We start from the raw sequence: 22597 nt of genomic DNA, 5'->3' as shown, positions 1-22597 counted from the left end.
CTTCCTAATTTTTAAATAACAAATAACACAGTAATTAAATCTCAATATACAATAAATCTCCTAAATTATTTTAGAGCTTAGCCTCTTATGAAAACTGAAAATTCCTTAAAGATCATATTAGATCCAGATGTTTTCTCTGCAACCAAATAACTGAGACTTTAGAGTCTCATCATGAAATCACTTAATTCTCTGGCCCTGCTCTTATTCACATATAAAAAGAACCCCAAACATTTTTACTATAAGAGCTCCAAAGCATCTTTTTGGTCTAAAAATCTAACTGCAAAATATGTTTAAACATAATAAAAGAGTTTTAAACACAGCAAGTTATTTTTCCATAATTCTTTAATGACAAATTTTTAAAAAATGACTCAGCTCAATTTTAGGCCACAGATGTAAATTTTTAAAACAAAATATGCCAGAAAGCTGATAATCTAGAATAAATTTAGATTTAGATATTTTTATACTAACTATGCTTTCTGTATTCTGAACTACAAAATGAAAATAGCCAATGTTATTTAGTAAAGCTAATTTTAAAAAATGTAAGTATAAAAAGCCTTGCTAAATGAAAAACATAGTATCATAGAGTTAAATAGAATGACTGGATATTGAACTAACAAAAATGACAAATATTTTTATCAGAGAAGGAAAAAATAGATAATCTTTTCTGCTGTAGCATTAGTATACAACATTTACCTTTTAGAATGCTAGGAGTTCATGCACAAAAAGAGCCAGAACTGAGGGGGCAATTCTAGTTCTAGTCAGTCAGTAGGGAAGCTTTAGGGATAATTACATATAATATTATGACTAAAGGCTTTTATCTTTGGTGTTATAAATGTGGTAAAAAATCAAATAATGGGACTTCCCTGGTGGCACAGTGGTTAAGAATCCACCTGCCAGTGCAGGGGACACGGGTTCGAGCCCTGGTCCGGGAAGATCCCACATGCCACAGAGCAACTAAGCCTGTGCGCTGCAACTACTGGGCCTGCGCTCTAGAGCTCACAAGCCACAACTACTGAGCCCCCGCATGCCACAACTACTGAAGCCTGCGTGCCCAGATCCTGTGCTCCACAACAAAGACAAGCCACCACTATGAGAAGCCCATGCACCGCAACGAAGAGTAGCCCCTGCTTGCCACAACTAGAGGAAGCCCACGTGTAGCAACGAAGACCCAATGCGGCCAAAAATAAATAAATAAATAAATTTACTTATTTAAAAAAATCAAGTAACAATTAGAGATCCACTGTCTCTCCTCTGTAAATAAACAAAATGAAAGTTAATTCCAAACTGCTAAATTTCTATACTTTCTACAGTTTACCTCCCATCTACCATCCACATTGAGGCCAGAGTAAACTTTCTAAAATATTACTCCAGTCCTGTCCTCTCTTAGTTAAAAATTCTTCAACAGTTCCCCAATGCCTGCAAATGAAATATAAAAACTCCAAGCTCTAGTCTCACATCTTATATTGTAGTATCTCATCTGCTCCTACCTTATGCGCCTACCATGTGCCAGGCTACACGGAGTGCTTTATACACACTCACTACCTCATTTAATTCTTAAAACCACCCTATGAGTTATTTCTCTCATTTTACAGATGAGGGAACTGCAATTTAAACAGATTAAGTGACTAGCCCAAAGTCCTACTACAGCTAATGAGTGTCAACATCAAGAATCAAGCTCAGGTGTAAGTCTGAAGCTTATGTTCTTAACTACTGCATTATACTGCTCTGTTTTAGATCGGAACTTCAGAATGTTCAATGAAAAAAAAGATAGGCATAAATTATTGGTAGCTCTTGGACCATTAGAGCTCCGCTAATGAAAACTACCACTGTAATAGTCTGTCATTCCTTTTCAATGAATACTCATTTGTATCCACTGTTTTTCCAATGCTGAATGATATTGTGTGTTATGTTATAAGCTAATGTCTTTAAAATACATGTTTAGAAACTTTGGTATAAGAGACTAGTAGAGTATGATGAAGCTTAAGGCAGTGGTTCTTAAACTTGGAGTGCATCAGAATCACCCAGAGTACTTGGTAAAGCCAAGGGCTCCATCCTCAGTTTCTAATTCAGTAGGTCTGAGGTTGCATTTCTAGTTAACCCCAAATGCCACTAAGATATGTAAGCCTTCCAATGAGATAACAGTCCACTGAAGAGTCATGGCCTAAAAATCAAGTGTTAATGTTTCACAAAAATAGCTATGATAAAGATACATTTCTTATTAATAAACTTACCTCCGGTGTAATGACTCTGAAAATTTAAGGCTGGCATAAATAAATTCTTTAACTTGAATATAAATATGAGGCACTGATTGAGACATGGGCAGTTTCTTTGGGAAAGATTGCTGTTGAAAGAAAAACAAAGTTGAAACTGTTGCTGAAATTTTAGAAAAAGATATTCTAATCACCTCAAAAATGTAAAAATTAAATTGATTTCACATTTGAATTAGTAGTTAATACCTGCATTTTAAAGTCTATTGTTATCTCATTATTTTTAAGATTTTAAAAAGAACTAAAATATTTCTGAAGAAAATAATGTGGCAATTTACCTGTTTCTTAAATCATGTTATCAGACTTCTAACAAGCAGAGAAAGTATATAAGTGTGTGTCCTGATCATAAGTATCCTGCAGAAGATGCTTAACTTTTTGCTTCCTTGCAGCCGTAATACAGAGTCAGGTTGGCATGAAAGTTATGGGCCAGCTTCCTGGCTCAGTGTCATCAAATAATTCTAAGACTCCCTTCACTTGCTTGAATGCCAATTTAAGAAAGTATCCACTTCACTCCATAACTCCTAGAATACCTTACAGCAGCTTTCTGACCTATATACATCTAATGCCAGTATGAAGCTAATGGTTTGCAGTGTGCTTCTTGGCTAAAATGCTTTATCAGCCAACATCCATTAGCAAATTCTCAGTCTCCAAAAGGTAAACTCTCCTGAAGATTGTTACCAAAAGCCCCCTCTTTACGCTTCATGAAGCCTAATCTACTTCAATCTTCACATTCATTGCAACTTAGTTTACATCATTGAAAACACCCTCACGAAGGTCACCAATGACCTCACAGGTGTTAAATCCAATAACTTTTCATGTTACCTGATTCACCTGAACAATCTGACACAATGGGCCTCCTGCTTTCCCCAGCCCCTAAAAAAACCCCATTTTATTTATTTACTTTTGGCCACTACAGGGGGCATGTGGGATTTTAGTTTCCCGACCAGTGATCGAACCCGTGCCCCCTGCATTGGAGAAACAGTGTCTTAACCACTGGACCACAAGGGAAGTCTCGCCTCCTGCTTCTTAAATGATCTCTCCTTCCTTGGAATCCATGACCCACACTGGTTTTCCTCTGTTTCTCTACCTTCTCTATATCTCCTCCTCCAGCCATCCCTTAATTGCTACTCCTTAGGGTTCTATCCTACACCTTCTTCCCTTCTTACCACACATACTGTCCTTAGAGAATCTCACCTACTCTCACCATGCAAGTGCCAATATCTCCCAAATCTAAAACTCTAGGCCAAATCTTTCTCCTGAAGTCCAAGTCTGTATATCTAACATTTGAATACCTCAATTTAGCTGTAACATTTGAGACATTCTCAACAGAACCAAAAGTGAAATGATCATCCCTTCTTTCTAAATCTGCTCCTCTTGCGTTTCCTATCTTAGTGAATGCTACCACCATCCAAGGCAGAAATGTGGCTATCACACTTGCGCCTCTATCTTCATCATCCCTCATATGCAAGTGATAATCAACTCCTGTCATTCCTACTTCCTAAATATCTCAAATCAAGTTCCACAGCCATAACTCCCATTCAGGTCACCAAGCTCTCTTGCCAAAATAACTGCAACAATCCCCAAGCTAGTATCCCAGCCTTACTCTTCTCCAATCCATTCCCCACACACTAGCCAGAGAGATCTTTCTAAAGCACAAATCTGATTATGTTTTTACTGCTTGAAATCTGGTGGTGACTTATTCGAGCCATCAGGCTAAGCTCCCTAACACTGTTTACAAGGCCTATTATAGTCTGCCACTTTCTACTTCATCTTCATTTTTTGATCTTCGTCTCTTGCACTTCATCAACCTTGTACTTTATACTGCAGAATTACAGCCTTTCTCCATGTTGTTTCTTCTATCTTGAGCAGGGCCAACTTCTCTGAATTGTAATTTCCTGTTTATTTAATCTATCCCTCACTTGACTACAAGTTCCTTGACAGCAGAGACTGAAAAACTAGCACATAGCACAGTGTCTACTAGATAGCAGGTGAATGATAAATATATGAATTAACATATGTATTCTTAGGTACCTACAGCAGAAAGAAACTTACAATAAGCTGGTAGTGAAAACATTTGCAGAGAGCAGTCTCTCTCCAAAACTGGTAGGTTCAACCTTTCCAAATTTAGGAACTGAATTAGGAGTACTACAAAAATCAACTAAAGAGTTGCTATTCTTTAAAATCACCTTATAATAATGTGAGAGCTAACTCACCTCCAAGTTATGTTTTACAGAATAATGAAACCAAAATTAACTATTTGAAAGCTATTTCAACTTTAAGAATTGATTTTAATGACATTAAAGACAATATGAACATGTTCTTATTTTAGCCAAAGGATCCTAGTTAAATTAGCACAGCTATCTGCAAAAAGACAGATTTTAGCATATATGTTCAGTCTTATTCCTTTCTCACTTGTCATTTCTGCTGAAAATAACTCATGTTATTTGAGAGACAATTTTACATCTTTTTCAATCGTTTTAATTGAAAATTATACTTAAAATAGAAAAAAATTAAATATATAAACACACAACCAAGAGACTATTACTACATAACTTACGGGATTTCTAAGTTATCACATTTAAATTTTCCATGTGCCTTTTGCCTTAATGACAGTTTTTTTTAATGATGAATAATACACAAACCAATGAATACAATTCCTAACAAGCTTAATCCTCAGATGCTGTATATTTTGGAAGTACCCTACAAGCACAGTCAAATATCCTTTTAATTATAAATCTATTTAGAATACTTTAGTGTAATTAGAAGAGACTTTAGAGATTATTTAGTTCAACCTCCTTATTTGACAGATGAGGCAAAAATGCCCAAATAGGGTAAGTCACTTGTCCATAATAAGCCACAGACAGGGCTAGCACATGAATCCAGACCAAATCCAGTGCTCTTTTTGCAGATGCTATATCCTGAACACATTTATTACCAGTAACTAAAACAAAACAAAGCCAAGCTGTGAGACAGAGAATATTCTCATAATATTTCTTTTAAAAAAAATACATTTATTGGGCGTCCCTGGTGGCGCAGTGGTTGAGAGTCTGCCTGCTGATGTAGGGGACACAGGTTCGTGCCCCGGTCTGGGAAGATCCCACATGCCCCGGAGAGGCTGGGCCCGTGAGCCATGGCCGCTGAGCCTGTGCGTCCGGAGCCTGTGCTCCGCAACGGGAGAGACCACAACAGTGAGAGGCCCGCGTACCGCAAAAAAAACCAACAAAAAACCCCACAACATTTATTTATTCATTTGTTTGTCTACTTATTTATTTTTGGCTGCATTGGGTCTTCGTTGCTGCACGTGGGCTTTCTCTAGTTGCAGTGAGCGGGGGCTACTCTTCGTTGCAGTGCGCACGTTTCCCATTGCCGTGGCTTCTCTTGTTGTGGAGCACGGGCGCTAGGCATGCGGGCTTCAGTAGTTGTGGCCTGCGGGCTTAGGTGCTCTGCGGCATGTGGGATCTTCCCGGACCAGGGATCGAATCCGTGTCCCCTGCACTGGCAGGCAGATTCCTTTTTTTTTTTTTTAGTATGTATGTATGTATGTATTTATTTATTCATTCATTCATTCATTCATTCATTTATTTATAGCCGCGTCGGGTCTTAGATGTGGCATGCAGGATCTTTGCTAAGGCATGCAGGCTCTTCATTGCAGCGTGCGGGCTTCTCTCTAGTTGTGGTGTGCAGGTTTTCTCCTCTCTAGTTGTGGTGCACAGGCTCCAGGGTGCATGGGCTCTGTAGCTGTGGCACGTGTGTTCCAGAGCACGCAGCTCTAGCTGAGGTGCATGAGCTCAGTAGTTGTGGCATGCAGGCTTAGTTGCCCCGTGGCATGTGGGATCTTAGTTCCCTGACCAGGGATCGAACCCTCATCCCCTGCATTATAAGGCGGATTCTTTACCACTGGACCACCAGGGAAGTCCTGGCAGGCAGATTCTTAACCACTGCACCACGAGGGAAGGCCCTCGTAATATTTCTTGACAGGGAAACTTTGATTGGGGTTTCAAAAATACAGAACTAGAGGGCTTCCCTGGTGGCGCAGTGGTTGAGAGTCCGCCTGCCGATGCAGGGGACAAGGGTTCGTGCCCCGGTCTGGGAAGATCCCATATGCCGCGGAGCGGCTGGGCCCGTGAGCCATGGCTGCTGAGCCTGCGCGTCCGGAGCCTGTGCTCTGCAACGGGAGAGGCCACAACAGTGAGAGGCCCGCGTACCACACACACACACACAAAAAAATACAGAACTAGAATAATTCTGGTCTTTTGTGTGTATTAGAATACAATTAGGTATATGCAATGGCAGTGTTAGCTATAATCTAAAAGCTATGCATTAAAATACTTGGTCCTGTATTTAGTGACTATTACACATAATATGCTTAGTTTATGTATATACAAATGTAACATAAAAATTTACAGTCACAATTCACACAACTCATTCAGAATTCACTCTTGTTCATTATTAAGGGATAAAAATGTAGAAAAGGACTAAATTATAAAGTGTTGAAAAAATAATAAAAAAGATTAAGGGAAAAAAAATCAAAAATGAAGAGAATGAAAAAGGTTATAATAATAGGAAATATGATATCCTTTTCTCATAAGATCTAATTCTACCCAGGGATACTGGATTGGTACAAGCGTGTGTGTTTCTGTGTGCACGCACGCATATGGGCAATCAGGTGTATTTCCAGAATATTCTACGTGCTGGTCTATTTCCTTTCTCTAGCCTATCTTTTGTTCAGACATCTTGACTCCAAAAATAGACATTCTTACTTCAGAAAAAAATCTACAGGTGGCTATTGCCTTCATACACCTCTTACTTAACCAAGATAAACTTTTTTTAAAAAATAAATTTATTTATTTTATTTATTTTATTTTTGGCTGCGTTCGGTCTTCGTTCCTGCATGCAGGCTTTCTCTACTTGCGGTGAGCAGGGGTTACTCTTCGTTGCAGTGCGTGGGCTTCTCATCGTGGTGGCTTCTCTTGTTGCAGAGCACAGGCTCCAGGTGCGTGGGCTTCAGTAGTTGTGGCGCATGGGCTCAGTAGTTGTGGATCGTGGGCTCTAGAGCCCAGGCTCAGTAGTTGTGGTGCATGGGCTTAGTTGCTCCTCAGCATGTGGGACCTTCCCAGACCAGGGATCAAACCCGTGTCCCCTGCATTGGCAAGCGGATTCTTAACCACTGCGCCACCAGGGAAATCCCCAAGATAAACTTTTTATATAAATATATTTTTAGAAAAAAAGCCACAAAATAAGATCTTCCACAGTGATGGAAATTTCAAAGAAATTCTCTCTTTCCTTACAATACTATCTTATTCCTATAATCTACTCAACATTTAGTATATATAATTTGGAAACCACCCAATGATAGTAACACCTGCCCTGGGAATCCACCTAATATTTGGGACAAGGGCTCCTAGTAGCCCCAGGAAAGTCCTTTCTTAACCTCACCAAAATAGTAGTAGTAGTAGTAACATAATCTTTAAAAGTTAACAAAACATAATTAATTTTCTCAAATAACACAACAATAACAACAAAAGCCTCAAAAGAAGCTATTCTCACACTATCAGGTTAATATAATGTAGCAATAAATATGATTAATTTATTTTTAAGAAAATTCTTGAATTAAGAACTAGCTTGTACCTTTTCAAGGTCTGGATCTTGAAAGGGAAATTTACTGATGACTGTTTTATATTCTTCTTCATTAACAATAGGGATGGGACTATAATTATCTTCTTCAAAAATGTCCCTGTTAAGAAAGAAGACAGAATTGAAATTTAATATTAGAAAACATATCAATAGAGTGCTATAGGACAATACTTTTAAAAAACCCCAACAATTACAAAATCATTTTTTGTGTGTCAGTTAAAGTTCTAAACAGGAAAACAGTGCCTAATCACTGAGAATTCTGAAATTCAATATCAAATAAGTCTGTCCCTCAAAATTAATGTGCAATCTCTTCTTTCCATTTGATATAGTCTGAACAAACTCATTACAACTAAAAATGAGGTGAAGAGTATCCCAGTCACATTTCTTGATAGGAACAACTCTCAAGTTCTATGTTTTTTGTCTTCTCTTTCCAACTAGACCATAAGCTCCTTGAAGATAAAAACAATGTCTTCCATTTGTTTGTCTCTCATAATGTTGTACTTAGAAAAGGACCTTTTATACTTAGCAAGGTAGGCACATTTACTACTCACCAAATAGGCAAAGTCATATGACTAGTTTTAGCCACTGGACTGTGAATACAAGTTACATGTGTTGCTTTAAGTCTAAAGCATTTATGAACTAACTGTGTGACCCTTAGTCCCACGGTGATAGGGGAGACCACCATGTTGAGAAAGTAGAATTACAGATGTCAAAAGCTCAAATCTTGGACTACTAGACGCACTATGGACTTCTGTGCAAGTGAGAAATAAAATGCCAGTGTTCATCCAATGAGATTTTGGGCATTTTTGTTACCGTAGCATAACTCATCCTGTCCTAATATACCTGCTGTCCAATCAACTTCCTTTTAATCAATAATTCAGTTTGATTTTTATTTACTGAGCACCTATTATGTGCTAGTCTGGGCTAACTCTGATGAAAACTCCCTACCCTCATGAAAATAAAAGCAAGATCCCTGTTCTCAAACCTAACAGGAGAGATAGATATGCAAACAAATTATAATGTTTACAATGATGTGTTATACGTACAATAAAAGAGGTGCAAGTTTCAGAAATAGGACAAAGGAGGAAGTGGTAAACTTTATCAGAGTAGGTGGGGGACATCTCATGAAAAGTTTTACAGAGAAACTACGGGCTCTGTAGGGTCTTCAAAGATGGAAAGAAACACTTCTAATGAGATTATGGGAGAACAGCATTTCAGAAAGATGTAACATAACATGCAAAAACATAAGCGGAGAAAAAGTGTAAGTGTGGGGAGGGGTTGAGTAAAACCACAAGTAGTGCAGTACTACTGGAGTATAAAGTATTCAAGGGACATGGTTTAAAATGAGCCTGGGCAGATGGACAAACTGAGGCATGCAGATTTTATCCTGTAGGCAGTGGAATACCATAGTAGGTTTTAGGCAGAGGAATGTCATAGGAAGACTTTCATACAGTGGAGGAAAAACTAGGAAAAGGACAATAATGAACAGAGAGAGGCCAGTTAGAAAGACTGAATAATCCAAATAAGAAGTGATGAAAATTTGAATTAAAGCTGTATTTGTGTAGGAAGAGAGGAAGTGGCAGAAACAAGAGTTTTTAAAAAGTAAAATATATGGGATTTAGAAACTAAATGAGGATTATGAGGGAAAGTATTATATATTCCTGATGAATCCGTGGTTTCTAGACAGGGCAAATGGACAAATGATGTATACCTCACCTCATCAGAGACATTTGCTGAGGTAAGGAACATAAGAGAAGGATATGGTTTGGACAGTGGATGATGGATATCTAATTGATAAATGGCTCTGGCATCTTAATGAGAGGCTGGAAATAGTCATATGCTTGTAAATCACTGAGGTGCACAAGGTAGTTAAAATACGACTCTGTTTGGAGCTAGGCAATCAAGAATATAAATAAAACACTAGTGCTCTCAATATAGGTGGAGAGAACCACACATTGATAAAGTATGACAGTAGTCAGATCATAAATTCTATCATGGACGTCATCAAGTTTTAATTATTCAGTACTGATAACTTACTTTTTCCCCATTTAATTGTTAGGTTGTCAATTCACTACTTGTACAGTCTTTGAAGATACAGATCAAGGACAAAAAAAGCTTAAAATCTGCTACTTCTTAAAAATCTAAGCAAAAAGCATGACAGTACTGAAAGTAGAAGTCAAAATATATTTGGTAATTACAATTGACATGCTATCATTTGCTCTCATCCATGATGATAATGGAGGATAATGTTAATCCTATCTCTTTTTGAAGGAACCCATTAGCTTTTCAGAGAGAAAACAATACCTCACAGTTTCCCCAATCTTGAGGAACAATCTCACTACTAGAAGTCTTAAGATAGATAAGAGAGAATAGCTGGTTCAATACAAATCTATCAGCAACTGTAAAAACTTAAACACTCTGCTGAGAAGGGTAAGTTAATAACAGAAATCCTATAAGTAAAGATTTTTATATACAAATATATATAAATAAAGATATCATATTATATCACATTAGATCATGGCATATATATTATATATTACCATCCCTATCAATAAGCACTACCTCTATTTCTAAAATACTAAATATCAAAAATTGTTAATATTTATACATGACTCATCTAAGACTGTCAATTATTCATTTGGGACAACATCCTGACAAGATCACTCCTATGGAATGTTAATACAAAAAGCTTAAATAAGGATTGATTTAGTTCATCTTAATAGAAGTGTATAACCTTGTAAACCACTTCGGTATTTTAAAAGATTTCTATCACAGTATTCAGAAGGTCAGCCCTCCATAGGTTTTGAAAAATAATGGGGTAAATGTAAAGCTAGTGTTAAATCATTTAACATATTTTCTATTTTAATAACATCAACTATTATTGCCACAGTGTTTCTATCATATTTTGGCTAACCTAGATGTAAGCTCTCAAGATTGACTTTTTGTTGAAACAAAGAAAAAAAGAAAGGAAGGAAGGGAGAAAGGCAGAAAGGGAGAGAGAAAAGTTTTTAGAATTTAAAAAGGAGGGAGTTGATATTTCTTTTCATGGCAACACAAAATTATATAGTTATTAAAATACTTTGTGCCCTGAAGGCAAGTGGTTAAGGCAAAAATAATTGTCCTAATTAGATACTTTAAGATTTTTAATTTAACAATTATGTTGTTTGTAAAAATAGCACTTTCCCCAAACAAAATTTATAAGCCATAAATTTTTGTCTCTAGTACTAAATACCACTGAATATTTACAGCCTCATATCTAATCATTTACTGGCGCAAAAAACTACAGAGATTAGGACTGAAAGCAGAACAATTAAAAATTGATTATAAGTGGTACAGCCACTGTGGAAAGCAGTATGGAGGTTCTTCAAAATATTTAACATATATTAACCATACAATCCAGCAATTCCACTTCTGGGTATATGCCCAAAAGAACTGAAAACAGGGACCCAAACAGATAACTGTTCGCCAAGGTTCATAGTGGCATCATCCACAATTGCTAAAAGGTGAAAGCAACCCAAATATCTGTAAGTGGATGAATGGATAAATAAAATGTGATATACATAATGAAATATTATTTAGCCTTAAAAAGGAATCAAATTTTGACACATGCTACAATATGGATGAAGCTTGAAGACATTATGCTAAGTGAAATAATCCAAACACAAAAAAAACAGACAAATCCAGACACAAAAACCGAACATTGTATGATTCTACTTATATGAACTACCTAGAGTAGTTGAATTCATAGAGACAAAGCAGAATGGTGATTGCCAGGGACTAGAAGAAGAGAATGGGGGTTACTGTTTAACTGGTACAGAGTTTCAGCTTAGGAAGATAAAAAAGTTCTGGAGATGGATAGTGGTGATGGTTGCAACAATGTGAATATACTTAATGCCACTGAACTGTACATTCATAAAAGGTTAAAATGGTTAAGTTATATATATTTTACCACAATAAAAAAATATTATAAGCATTTTTTATTGCTAAATGCAAAAACCAATTACTTTAGCATTTGACAAACTTTTTCATTACATTAAGGCACCACGGCTTAGACTAACCTGAAAACTCCAGCCCATTTTTTAAGCAGTGTTTCATTGTATTGATCTCTTATTTCAAATAAAAGGTCAAAAAGTCGGTTCACTGGAAAACCATAACCCTAAAACACACACAAAAAAGCAGATAAACAAGTAAAATAAATAAAGATATTCATTTTTAAAAGTTCAGAATACTAGAGAACTGTTTGAAGTGATCACTGTATCATATTGTATGCCATCCTAACAGTATGAAAAAAAGATATCCTTTCGACTTTCTACTAAGTTGTACTAGGTAAAAAGGAGTCTAGAAAGAGTTTTATGAACTGGAATAATTTTTTTATTTCTTCTCTTTTTTGTCTGGATTACACTGTTAACCTTAAAAAGTATTAGAAGTCAGAATTGGAGAAAAAGTTCAAGATTATTGATCTATACATCTTGGGAAGTTGTCTCTAAATAAGACACAAGAAGAAGAGAGAATACATTCTGTCTGAAACATGATGGTTTCCTTTTGCACCTTCAATTTAACACTGACTTTGTTGTACAGAGAAAAGTTATCAAATGTAACACTCCAAAACTTTATTCTTTTGCAACTCCAAATCCATTTGAAATGCTACCCACATCAGGACCAAACACTTCTGCTCGCCTCAAAGTTGTCCCTATTCCCCTTCAAGGCTTACTTCTTCATCTTTGGTCTTGATCCTATCTCCTCCTGCAGGAACTGCTCCATGCATTATCTACTCACTCTGCTGTGTCTTTAACTTCCACTAGCTCCTTTCTCTTCACGAAATAAACATGCTAAATTGCCTCCCACCTTTAAACCAAGAACAACTAAAGAAAACAAAAAAGTCTTCCCTCAGTTTCCTGTGTCACTCCTTACATAGCCAAACCTACTACAATCTAACTCTCACTCCTATTCCTTTATTGAAACTGCTCTTAGCAATGTCACAGAGAATCTCCTGAATATAAAATTCCACGATCTCTCACTCCATCTTACCTCTGTTTCTTGAAACTCTTCTGTTTTGAATTCTATAACACCACTCTCTCTCCTTGTTCTCCTTTTATCTATGAGTAATCCTTCTGGATTCCTTTTTTCTTCTATCTCTATCCTTCAATCTTTTTTTCTAGCTCTCTAGGGCAATTTCAAGTTGTTTGACTTCAAACACTACTTTCTCTGATTATTCTCAATCTGTATCTCTAGCTAGACCTCTATAAATTCTAAATATTTAATTCCAACAGCAATTAGACATCTCTAGTCAGTCTGCCAACAGGCACATTAAAGTTAGCTTATCTCTTCCCTTTCAGACTAAACCACGTGTTCTTCCTATTTCCTATCCCTGTTAATAGTTCTATCATCAATCCAATTTATCAGGAAATAAACGTGAAAGTCATCTAAATGCCCTCAAAACAAACACATCTAATCAGTCATCAAATTCTTTTGATTTTACCTCCTTTACAAATCTCATTCAAACCTATCATTCTTCTCTATCATTTACTACCTTTCTTTCTTCCAGAAATCTTCCCAGTATCACTGTTTTACTTCAGGTCCTTAACATCTCTTGCCTAGACCACTGACTGTAAGAGCTTCCTAAACTGAAATTCCAACCATCCGTCTCTTTCAACTCAATCTATTGCCCAACTCTTAAAATTATCATCTGAAAGTGCACATCTGATCATGCCATTCCCCTACAGAAAGCTTACTAAAGCCTCACAAGACATGCCACAATCTGGCTCAAACTACCTTATCAGTTTCATTACCACTCTCTGCCCTTCTTTGCTTACACTCAAACACTACAGGTTTTTTGTTTGTTTGTTTGTTTGTTTTTGCGGTACGTGGGCCTCTCACTGTTGTGGCCTCTCCCGTTGCGGAGCACAGGCTCCAGACGCGCAGGCTCAGAGGCCATGGCTCACAGGCCCAGCCGCTCCACGGCATGTGGGATTCTCCTGGACCAAGGCACGAACCCTTGTCCCCTGCATCGGCAGGCGGACTCTCAACCACTGTGCCACCAGGGAAGCCCACACTACAGTTTTTAACACCATTAAGCTGCTCAGCCAGTCTCATGCTCACCATACCATACCTCTACCTGTAACTGACACATGCTATTTTGTCTGCCATTAATGCCTCTTCCTTCATATCTACTTGCTAAACTCACATTTCCTTCAAAATCCAGCTCACATTTCAACTTTCTGTGTAGCCTTTCCCAAATCCTGGAATCAAAGTTATCATTCTATCTTCTATGAGCCCAAAGCTATTTAATATATTACTAAATTAGCATGTCTTATTATACATCTTATTTGTTTACAACTAAAGTGTGAATTTCTTGAAGCCAAGAATCTTTATGTCCCTATCGTCCTACTGATTTTTATATCTATCATTGTATATATCATCTAGCTGCTAGCACACAGGGGGTGCTCAAAAAAATGTTAACGAATGAATCAATAAATGCTTGCTTTTTATTTGCTTAATAGGCAGTAAGCAGAACTATGAACATGCTGTTTTTTATTTTTAATTTATTGTTTAGTCAGCTTTGTTTTAAATGATGAAATAATTACATTTTTACAAGAAAAAAATTCCTTAAGTTGGCAAAGTGTCAATTTTAAAAGCTAAATATTGTGCAATATTCTTTAATTAGTTAAAGGTTAATTAGAAAAGACCCTCCTCAGGATTCCCCTGGTGGTCCAGTGGTAAGAATCCACCTTCCAATGCAGGGGATGCGGGTTCAATCCCTGATCGGGGAACTAAGATCCCACATGCCACAGGGCAACTAAGCCTGCACGCTCTGGAGCCTGTGTGCCACAACTACAGAGCCCACATGCAACAACTACTGAGCCCGCATGCCACAACTAGAGAGCCCACGTGCTGCAACTACTGAGCCCACATGTTCTGGAGCCCGTACACCACAACTAGAGAGCCCCCATGCCACAACTAGAGAGCCCTCGTGCTGCAACTACTGAGCCTGCGTGTCACAACTAGACAGAAGCCTGCACACTGCAACGAAAGATCCTGCATGCCGCAACGAAGATCCTGCGTGCCGCAACTAAGGCCAGACACAGCCAAATAAATAAATAAATAAATAAATAAATAAATATTTTTTTTTTTAAAGAAAAGACCTTCCTCAATTCTTCAATTATTAAGTATAACTTGAAAAGCCAGTATTTATTAATTCAGTATGAGATTTACCTAATAATCAGCCTGTCAGTATTCAGTGAAATGAAAATACTGCAGGATTTCTGAATAAGTAAGAAGAACTGGTTTGTTTTCCTTAACTTTATTTCAAAGCAGTAGGATGAGAAAGGTATATTTACAAGGGTTTATGCACCCATCACTGTTGCTTTTCTAATGCTTCTATTATTTGAATGTTGTCTATTACTCCTTGATTCTCTGCAGAGTTCCTTGGAAACACATCAAATACTCAATCTACAACTGAATCTACAGTTGTACTCAAAGTGCCAACTCAAGAACAGTTTGTATGGTTTTTAAAAAAGAGGTAAGGAGCTTGCACCAGAATATATATCAGTGCTGATACTGATATCAAGGAAGTCTTGTTACCAAAAAAAAAAAAAAAAAAAAAAGCCAACTGAGCTAAATTTTGTACTTAGTGACATAGTTGATTTACATTCTGATAAAAGTTTCTTTTCATTATGGATCCATAACAAATGATTTGTAGACCTGTGATCCCTGGACCATATTTTGAGTAGCAAAGCTTTAAGTCATTAAGGATAGCAAACCTCCCTCAAGTTACTTAGACATAGACCCCAGATATTAAGGAAGTCTTTAATAAAACTTCCTGAGTTTTCTTACAGAGAAATCAGTATTACAGGTACATTAGTCACAAAATTTATGAAAGCAAAAAACCCCAAATTATTTTGGTATTATAGTATAAGCCATACAAACTAATAAAGATGAAAGGCAATAAAATAATTTACTAAGGAGCTTGTGGTATCTTCTCCTTAGGTTTAAGAATAAAATAGACAACTATTATTCTAGGATGGAAAGACTCCTGTGATAAAGCCAACAATTTAGCATTTCCCAAAGCATTTTTTATGAAGCTCTAGATCAAAAAGATTCTCTAAGGGGAAAAAAGATTTACGTGTCAAATATGTTGGGAAAATGCTGCATAATCACCTTCCTTTTGGAAACGTATGGTGTAAATTTGCTCTGAGATAGGCTTTTAGTGGAAAAATCTGTTTTACTTCACTCAGCATTTTCTAAACATTTTTGACCACAGAACTCTTTAAGTAACATCTATTATCACACTTTGGAAAATGCTGGTCTATATTTCACAAAAAAGTTATTCCAACCATAAAAATCCCATAAATTTAAGCATGAAAAACAAATGCAATCAATTCTTTATTATCTGTGATCAAGGAAGAAGGACAAGTTTAAAACTTTGATACTGAAAACCACAAAGGCATTGAGTTTTAAGATAATTCAGTTTTAACCTTATTTTAAAAAGAAAGACAAGGGCCTCCCTGGTGGCGCAGTGGTTGAGAGTCCGCCTGCCGATGCAGGGGATACGGGTTCGTGCCCCGGTCTGGGAGGATCCCATATGCCGCGGAGCGGCTGGGCCCGTGAGCCATGGCTGCTGAGCCTGCGCATCCGGAGCCTGTGCTCCGCAACGGGAGAGGCCACAACAGTGAGAGGCCCGCATACCACAAAAAAAAAAAAAAAAAAAAAAAAAAAAAAAAAAAAGAAAGACAAAACCCAAAACGCAAAGTAAAGTGATTTGCTTACAGTCACAGTACACCTGAAATTAGGAAGAAAATAAGTACACACAGCTTTCAAACTAGTATGTGTTTTCATATACAGTATCACATTTAAAACTCAAAACAATTCTGAAAACTAGTAATTAACAAACTCATTTTCACAAATGAGGATCTAAAGTTTAGAAAAGTTGTAGACATACAATTAGTCAATAGCAAAGGTTGAATATAAACTCCGGGTCTTTGTGATTCCACAGCTCATGTTCATTATCCTCAGGCAGAACTTTAATCTTCTAATTTCTAGTTCAGGGTTCTTTCCACTACACTGTGTATTTTTTTTTTAACTGCAAAAATATTGCATCTACTCTAACAGAATGACCAATATTTTAAAAGATGGTAATATTCCCTGAGCTCTGTCCAAGCTTCATAATCAGGAAGGAGGTGGTATGAAAAGTCCTGAGTAATAGGAGAATATCAACACATAAGTAAACATTTGATTACTACTAATTTACCACCATTAAGCCACAATAAAATAAATGAGTGTGGACTATGTTTTGAATAGTTTTAAGTGCTCAAATAGCCATTAATTGAATATTAGATTATCACCCACCTGCAAAGTATCTGCAAATATTACAATGAGATTCTTCAGTTCCAGAACAAGATCAGGATCAGTGCAATAAGACTGCGAGAATGAAGGGTAAGTCAGGGTGGAAACACAAACAAACAAACACACACCAGAGTCATTCGGTTAAAAACTAAGAAATAAAACTTTAAAATTTCGCCCTTAATTTGCCTGATTTACAATAAATTTGAAGTCTTGGTTATTAGATCCACAGCTGGCTTCCTCTATTCATGAAAAAATTCTTAGGGAAAGATCATAACATGACATAACTAAAGTATCTGTATTATATGAAAAGAAATTTTTCTGAAATTTGTACACACTAAACTATGGTCAAAGCAATGATGCTTATATTTCTAAAAGTCTTTAGATTTTAAGGAACTAGTTATTTCAAATTGAAAAAATGGTTTATATATAGACCATATATTTCTACTTTTCAATTATAAAAGAGATACAATCAATATATTTCTCTAATATACGAAATGACAATTTAAGTATTTTCTTAGTAATGCACCAAAGAAAAATAATTAATTTCAAAGGGATAGTGAAATTCATTCTTGTCCCCTTAATAGCATGTAATAAGATTTTAAATATGATATGTTGCATTTAATATATTATGATTTCATACGTGATGCCATGGAATTAATAGGAAGCACACTATCATATTACATATTCCTAGCTGGCCTGAATATAAACCATGATAAAATGTATTGTTCTTTATTATAATATGTTAGAAAAAGTTGTAGTTCATTGGACAAATACTGTATCCAGAATCTATGTCCCTGATAAATAAAAATATAATGTATTTATAATCTAAATATCACTTAAACTAATAATCTTCCTGCAAAATACTTTCAATCTCTATTCTCAATAATAAAATTTTAAATAATAGATTATAAAATTTTAAGTTTGGGGATATTTCACTGAAGGTAAACTCCCAAAATTGTCTTAAAAAAAAGTCCACACTAAGAAATTATTAATTTCAATAGTCTTTATAACACATATTTTTATTTCCACAAAAGGCATATTATAAAAATATTTTATCATTTTACCTTCATTCATAAAAATAATTCTCACTACTTAAAGGGTCATTATTCTAAATGAGTTCAAATTCTGAGAACTGCATATTTTAAAGAAATTTATAACTGTATTACTGCAAACAAATTATAAACATCGACGAACAAGTTCTACTGAGTTTTAATGGTGGAGTTTATTTTAGAAACAAAGAATCTGGACTGATAATTAAAAACCCTTTCTTCATGGTGCTTTTCAGTGATCTAATGAAGAGGTCAGTTGAGACTAATGAGACCAGCTTAATGCTTCATCTTCTACAATGCTGGACTAAAAGTGTCTTCAGAAGCCCCACTCAGTTGCAATATTACCAGACAAACAAAGGCCTGTCATTACTACTTCCAAATCTGAGCAATTACCAAAAAAAAAAAAGCAGAACTAATGGAGGTATAGTTTTCTTCTGACATTATGCATTTCAGAAGCTCTTGAAGTAACTGAATTAAAAATTTAGTAACATAAATTGTCTGACTTACTGAATGAGCTCTAAGGACAGCAATTATCTTTGAGAGGGCCATGTTCCAAAGTTCATCAGTGTATGCCCTGGTTACTAATCCTTGGGTCACATGTAAAATGTGATCTTCCACCACAAAGAACCTAAGAATAGTAATTACCAAAATAACATGAGTTAAAAAAAAATTAAAACCTAAATAGGAGATCATTAGTTCTGACACATAACACAATATCAAAATAATACTTATTGCCATATTAGATACATACCCTACAATTTGAGTGAAATATCTTCTATAGCCATCAACTGTTTCATGCTTTAAATGAAAAATAAAAATCAATTTAAAACAATAAATATCAGTAACATAAAAGTTAGTTCCACATCAGTGCAACATTTATTAACAAATATTTATTGAGAGTCTACTACATGCTGCATACACTTTTAAGGCACCAGGGATACACTGGTAAATAACAAAAAGTCCTTGCCCCTCATGGAACTTGCATTCGAAAGGAAATAAACAATAAGCAAATTAAAAAGTCAATATGATTTCAGAACCTCCTTCTCAGCAGGCTACTTCAAGCTACCAACATCTCTCACTTGGACAATTACATCATTCTCCTACCTAGTCTTCCAAGCTTTCAGGCTTGATCCGTACAGTCTATTCTCCAGATAGCTGCCAGAATGATAGTTTTCAAACAGTAATCAAATAATTATATCATTTGCTAAAAATCCTCCAATGACTTTTCATCTGATTCATAATACAAGTCAAATTCCTTTAAAATGGTCTACGATTTCCTATTGTTTATAATTTTAACAAAAGGTATACAGGAAAATATTTGATCATTTGAATTTCATAAAAGTTTATTACATGAAATATAACAATTAAGTTCAAATATTATATTTTATATATTTCATAAAAGTGATCAAAAATTTCAAACATCTGGATTTTTTCAGGGAGGGGACTGTTATTACTTTTTGAATTAAAAATACTATGATCATAGAATATAGTCTCTATGACACAAATGTTTGATATTTCTTGATACTTGCTTTATAACACAGTATGTAGTCACATTTTATGTTCCATGTGTACTTAAAAAAATGTTTCTACAGGTGTTGAAACAGAATTCGTTTTGTTTTGGTTTTTTTTTGGCTGCACTGTGTGGCTTTTGGGATCTTAGTTCCCTGACCAGGGACTGAACCCAGGCCCATCGCAGTGAAAGTGCTGAGTGATAACCACTGGACCCTCAGGGAATTCCCAAACAGAATTCTACACAGTTTATTAGATAAGCCTATTAAGCATATTCTGTATTCTTACTAATATTCTGTCTACTGGCTGATAAGATACTGAAGCATCCACTATGCTTATGGATGTTTTTATTTATCTTTTAAGTTGTGGCAATTTTGCTTTAAATATTTTGAGTCAATGTTATCAAGTACTTATAGATTTAAATTACCATTTTTATCACCTCTAAGACATAAATTTCTTTTATCATTCTAGCTTTTTAAAAGTATATTTAAGTAGAGAAGCAAGAAGAACAGAAGCAAGAATGACAGAAGCAAGAAGACAGCAGAAGCAAGAAGAACTACAATCCTGCAGCCTGTGGAACAAAAACCACATTCACAGAAAGACAGACAAGATGAAAAGGCAGAGGGCTAATGTACCAGATGAAGGAACAAGATAAAACCCCAAAAAAACAACTAAATGAAGTGGAGATAGGCAACCTTCCAGAAAAAGAATTCAGAATAATGATAGTGAAGATGATCCAGGACCTCGGAAAAAGAATGGAGGCAAAGATCGAGAAGATGCAAGAAATGTTTAACAAAGACACAGAAGAATTAAAGAACAAACAAACAGAGATGAACAATACAGTAACTGAAATGAAAAATACACTAGAAGGAATCAATAGCAGAATAACTGAGGCAGAAGAACGGATGAGTGACCTGGAAGACACAGAATGGTGGAATTTGCTGCCACAGAACAGAATAAAGAAAAAAGAATGAAAAGAAATGAAGACAGCCTAAGAGACCTCTGGGACAACATTAAACACAACTACATCCACATTATAGGGGTCCCAGAAGGAGAAGAGAGAGAGAAAGGACCCGAGAAACTATTTGAAGAGATTATAGTCGAAAACTTCCCTAACATGGGAAAGGAAATAGCCACCCAAGTCCAGGAAGCGCAGACAGTCCCATACAGGATAAACCCAATGAGAAACATGCCGAGACACTTAATAATCAAACTGGCAAAAATTAAAGACAAAGAAAAATTATTGAAAGCAGCAAGGGAAAAACAACAAATAACATACAAGGGAACTCCCATACGGTTAACAGCTGATTTCTAGCAGAAACTCTAGAAGCCAGAAGGGAGTGGCATGATATACTTAAAGAGATGAAAGGGAAGAACCTACAACCAAGATTACTCCACCTGGCAAGGATCTCGTTCAGATTCGATGGAGAAATCAAAAGCTTTACAGACAAGCAAAAGCTAAGAGAATTCAGCACCACCAAACCAGCTCTACAACAAATGCTAAAGGAACTTCTCTAAGTGGGAAACACAAGAGAAGAAAAGGACCTACAAAAACAAACCCAAAACAATTAAGAAAATGGTACTAGGAACATACATATCAATAATTACCTTAAACATGAATGGATTAAATGCTCCAACCAAAAGACACAGGCTTGCTGAATGGATACAAAAACAAGACCCATACGTATGCTATCTACAAGAGACCTACTTCAGACCTAGGGACACATACACACTGAAAGTGAAGGGATGGAAAAAGATATTCCATGCAAATGGAAATCAAAAGAAAGCTGGAGTAGTAATACTCATATCAGACAAAATAGACTTTAAAATAAAGAATGTTACAAGAGACAAGGAAGGACGCTACTTAATGATCAAGGGATCAATCCAAGAAGAAGATATAACAATTATAAATATATATGCACCCAACATAGGAGCACCTCAATACATAAGGCAACTGCTAACAGCTATAAAAGAGGAAATTGACAGTAACACAATAATAGTGGGGGACTTTAACACCTCACTTACACCAATGGACAGATCATCCAAAATGAAAATAAATAAGGAAACAGAAGCTTTAAATGACACAACAGACCAGATAGATTTAATTGATATTTATAGGACATTCCATCCAAAAACAGCAGATTACACTTTCTTCTCAAGTATGCACAGAACATTCTCCAGGATAGATCACATCTTGGGTCACAAATCAAGCCTCAGTAAATTTAAGAAAATTGAAATCATATCAAGCATCTTTTCTGACCACAACGCTATGAGATTAGAAATCAATTACAGGGGAAAAAAATGTAAAAAACACAAAAACATGGAGGCTAAACAATATGTTACTAAATAACCAAGAGATCACTGAAGAAATCAAAGAGGAAATCAAAAAATACCTAAAGACAAATGACAATGAAAACACGATGATCCAAAACCTATGGGATGCAGCAAAAGCAGTTCTAAGAGGGAAGTTTATGGCTATACAAGCCTACCTCAAGAAACAAGAAAAATCTCAAATAAACAATCTAACCTTACACCTAAAGGAACTAGAGAAAGAAGAACAAACAAAACCCAAAGTTAGCAGAAGGAAAGAAATCATAAAGATCAGAGCAGAAATAAATGAAATAGAAACAAAGAAAACAATAGCAAAGATCAATAAAACTAAAAGCTGGTTCTTTGAGAAGATAAACCAAATTGATAAACCATCAGCCAGACTCATCAAGAAAAAGAGGGAGAGGACTCAAATCAATAAAATTAGAAATGAAAAAGGAGAAGTTATAACAGACACCGCAGAAATAC

The 22597-nt window shown here is 35.9% G+C and overlaps 1 protein-coding gene across 4 annotated transcripts in view; it reads right to left on the bottom strand.

Annotated features, from left to right (window-relative positions):
* The window catches only part of EXOC6 (exocyst complex component 6), a gene marked incomplete at both ends in the record, with an annotated part of 202380 nt that overhangs the window by 100013 nt on the left and 79770 nt on the right, over positions 1–22597 (bottom strand). For 2 of the 4 annotated variants that reach the window (XM_079701106.1, XM_079701107.1), the window contains 6 exons: positions 2232–2341; positions 7896–8001; positions 11960–12057; positions 17247–17318; positions 18800–18920; positions 19044–19090. In XM_079701106.1, coding sequence (XP_079557232.1) covers positions 2232–2341; positions 7896–8001; positions 11960–12057; positions 17247–17318; positions 18800–18920; positions 19044–19090 — 554 coding nt within the window. The remainder of the gene's footprint in view (positions 1–2231; positions 2342–7895; positions 8002–11959; positions 12058–17246; positions 17319–18799; positions 18921–19043; positions 19091–22597) is intronic. The other 2 variants (XM_079701108.1, XM_079701109.1) reach the window with 2 other exon arrangements.

The sequence above is a fragment of the Hyperoodon ampullatus genome (genome assembly GCF_949752795.1).
Source record: "Hyperoodon ampullatus genome assembly, chromosome: 1".
Lineage (NCBI taxonomy): Eukaryota > Metazoa > Chordata > Mammalia > Artiodactyla > Ziphiidae > Hyperoodon > Hyperoodon ampullatus.
Note: the sequence above shows the minus strand (reverse complement) of the source record. Positions and strands in the feature narration are given on the sequence as shown.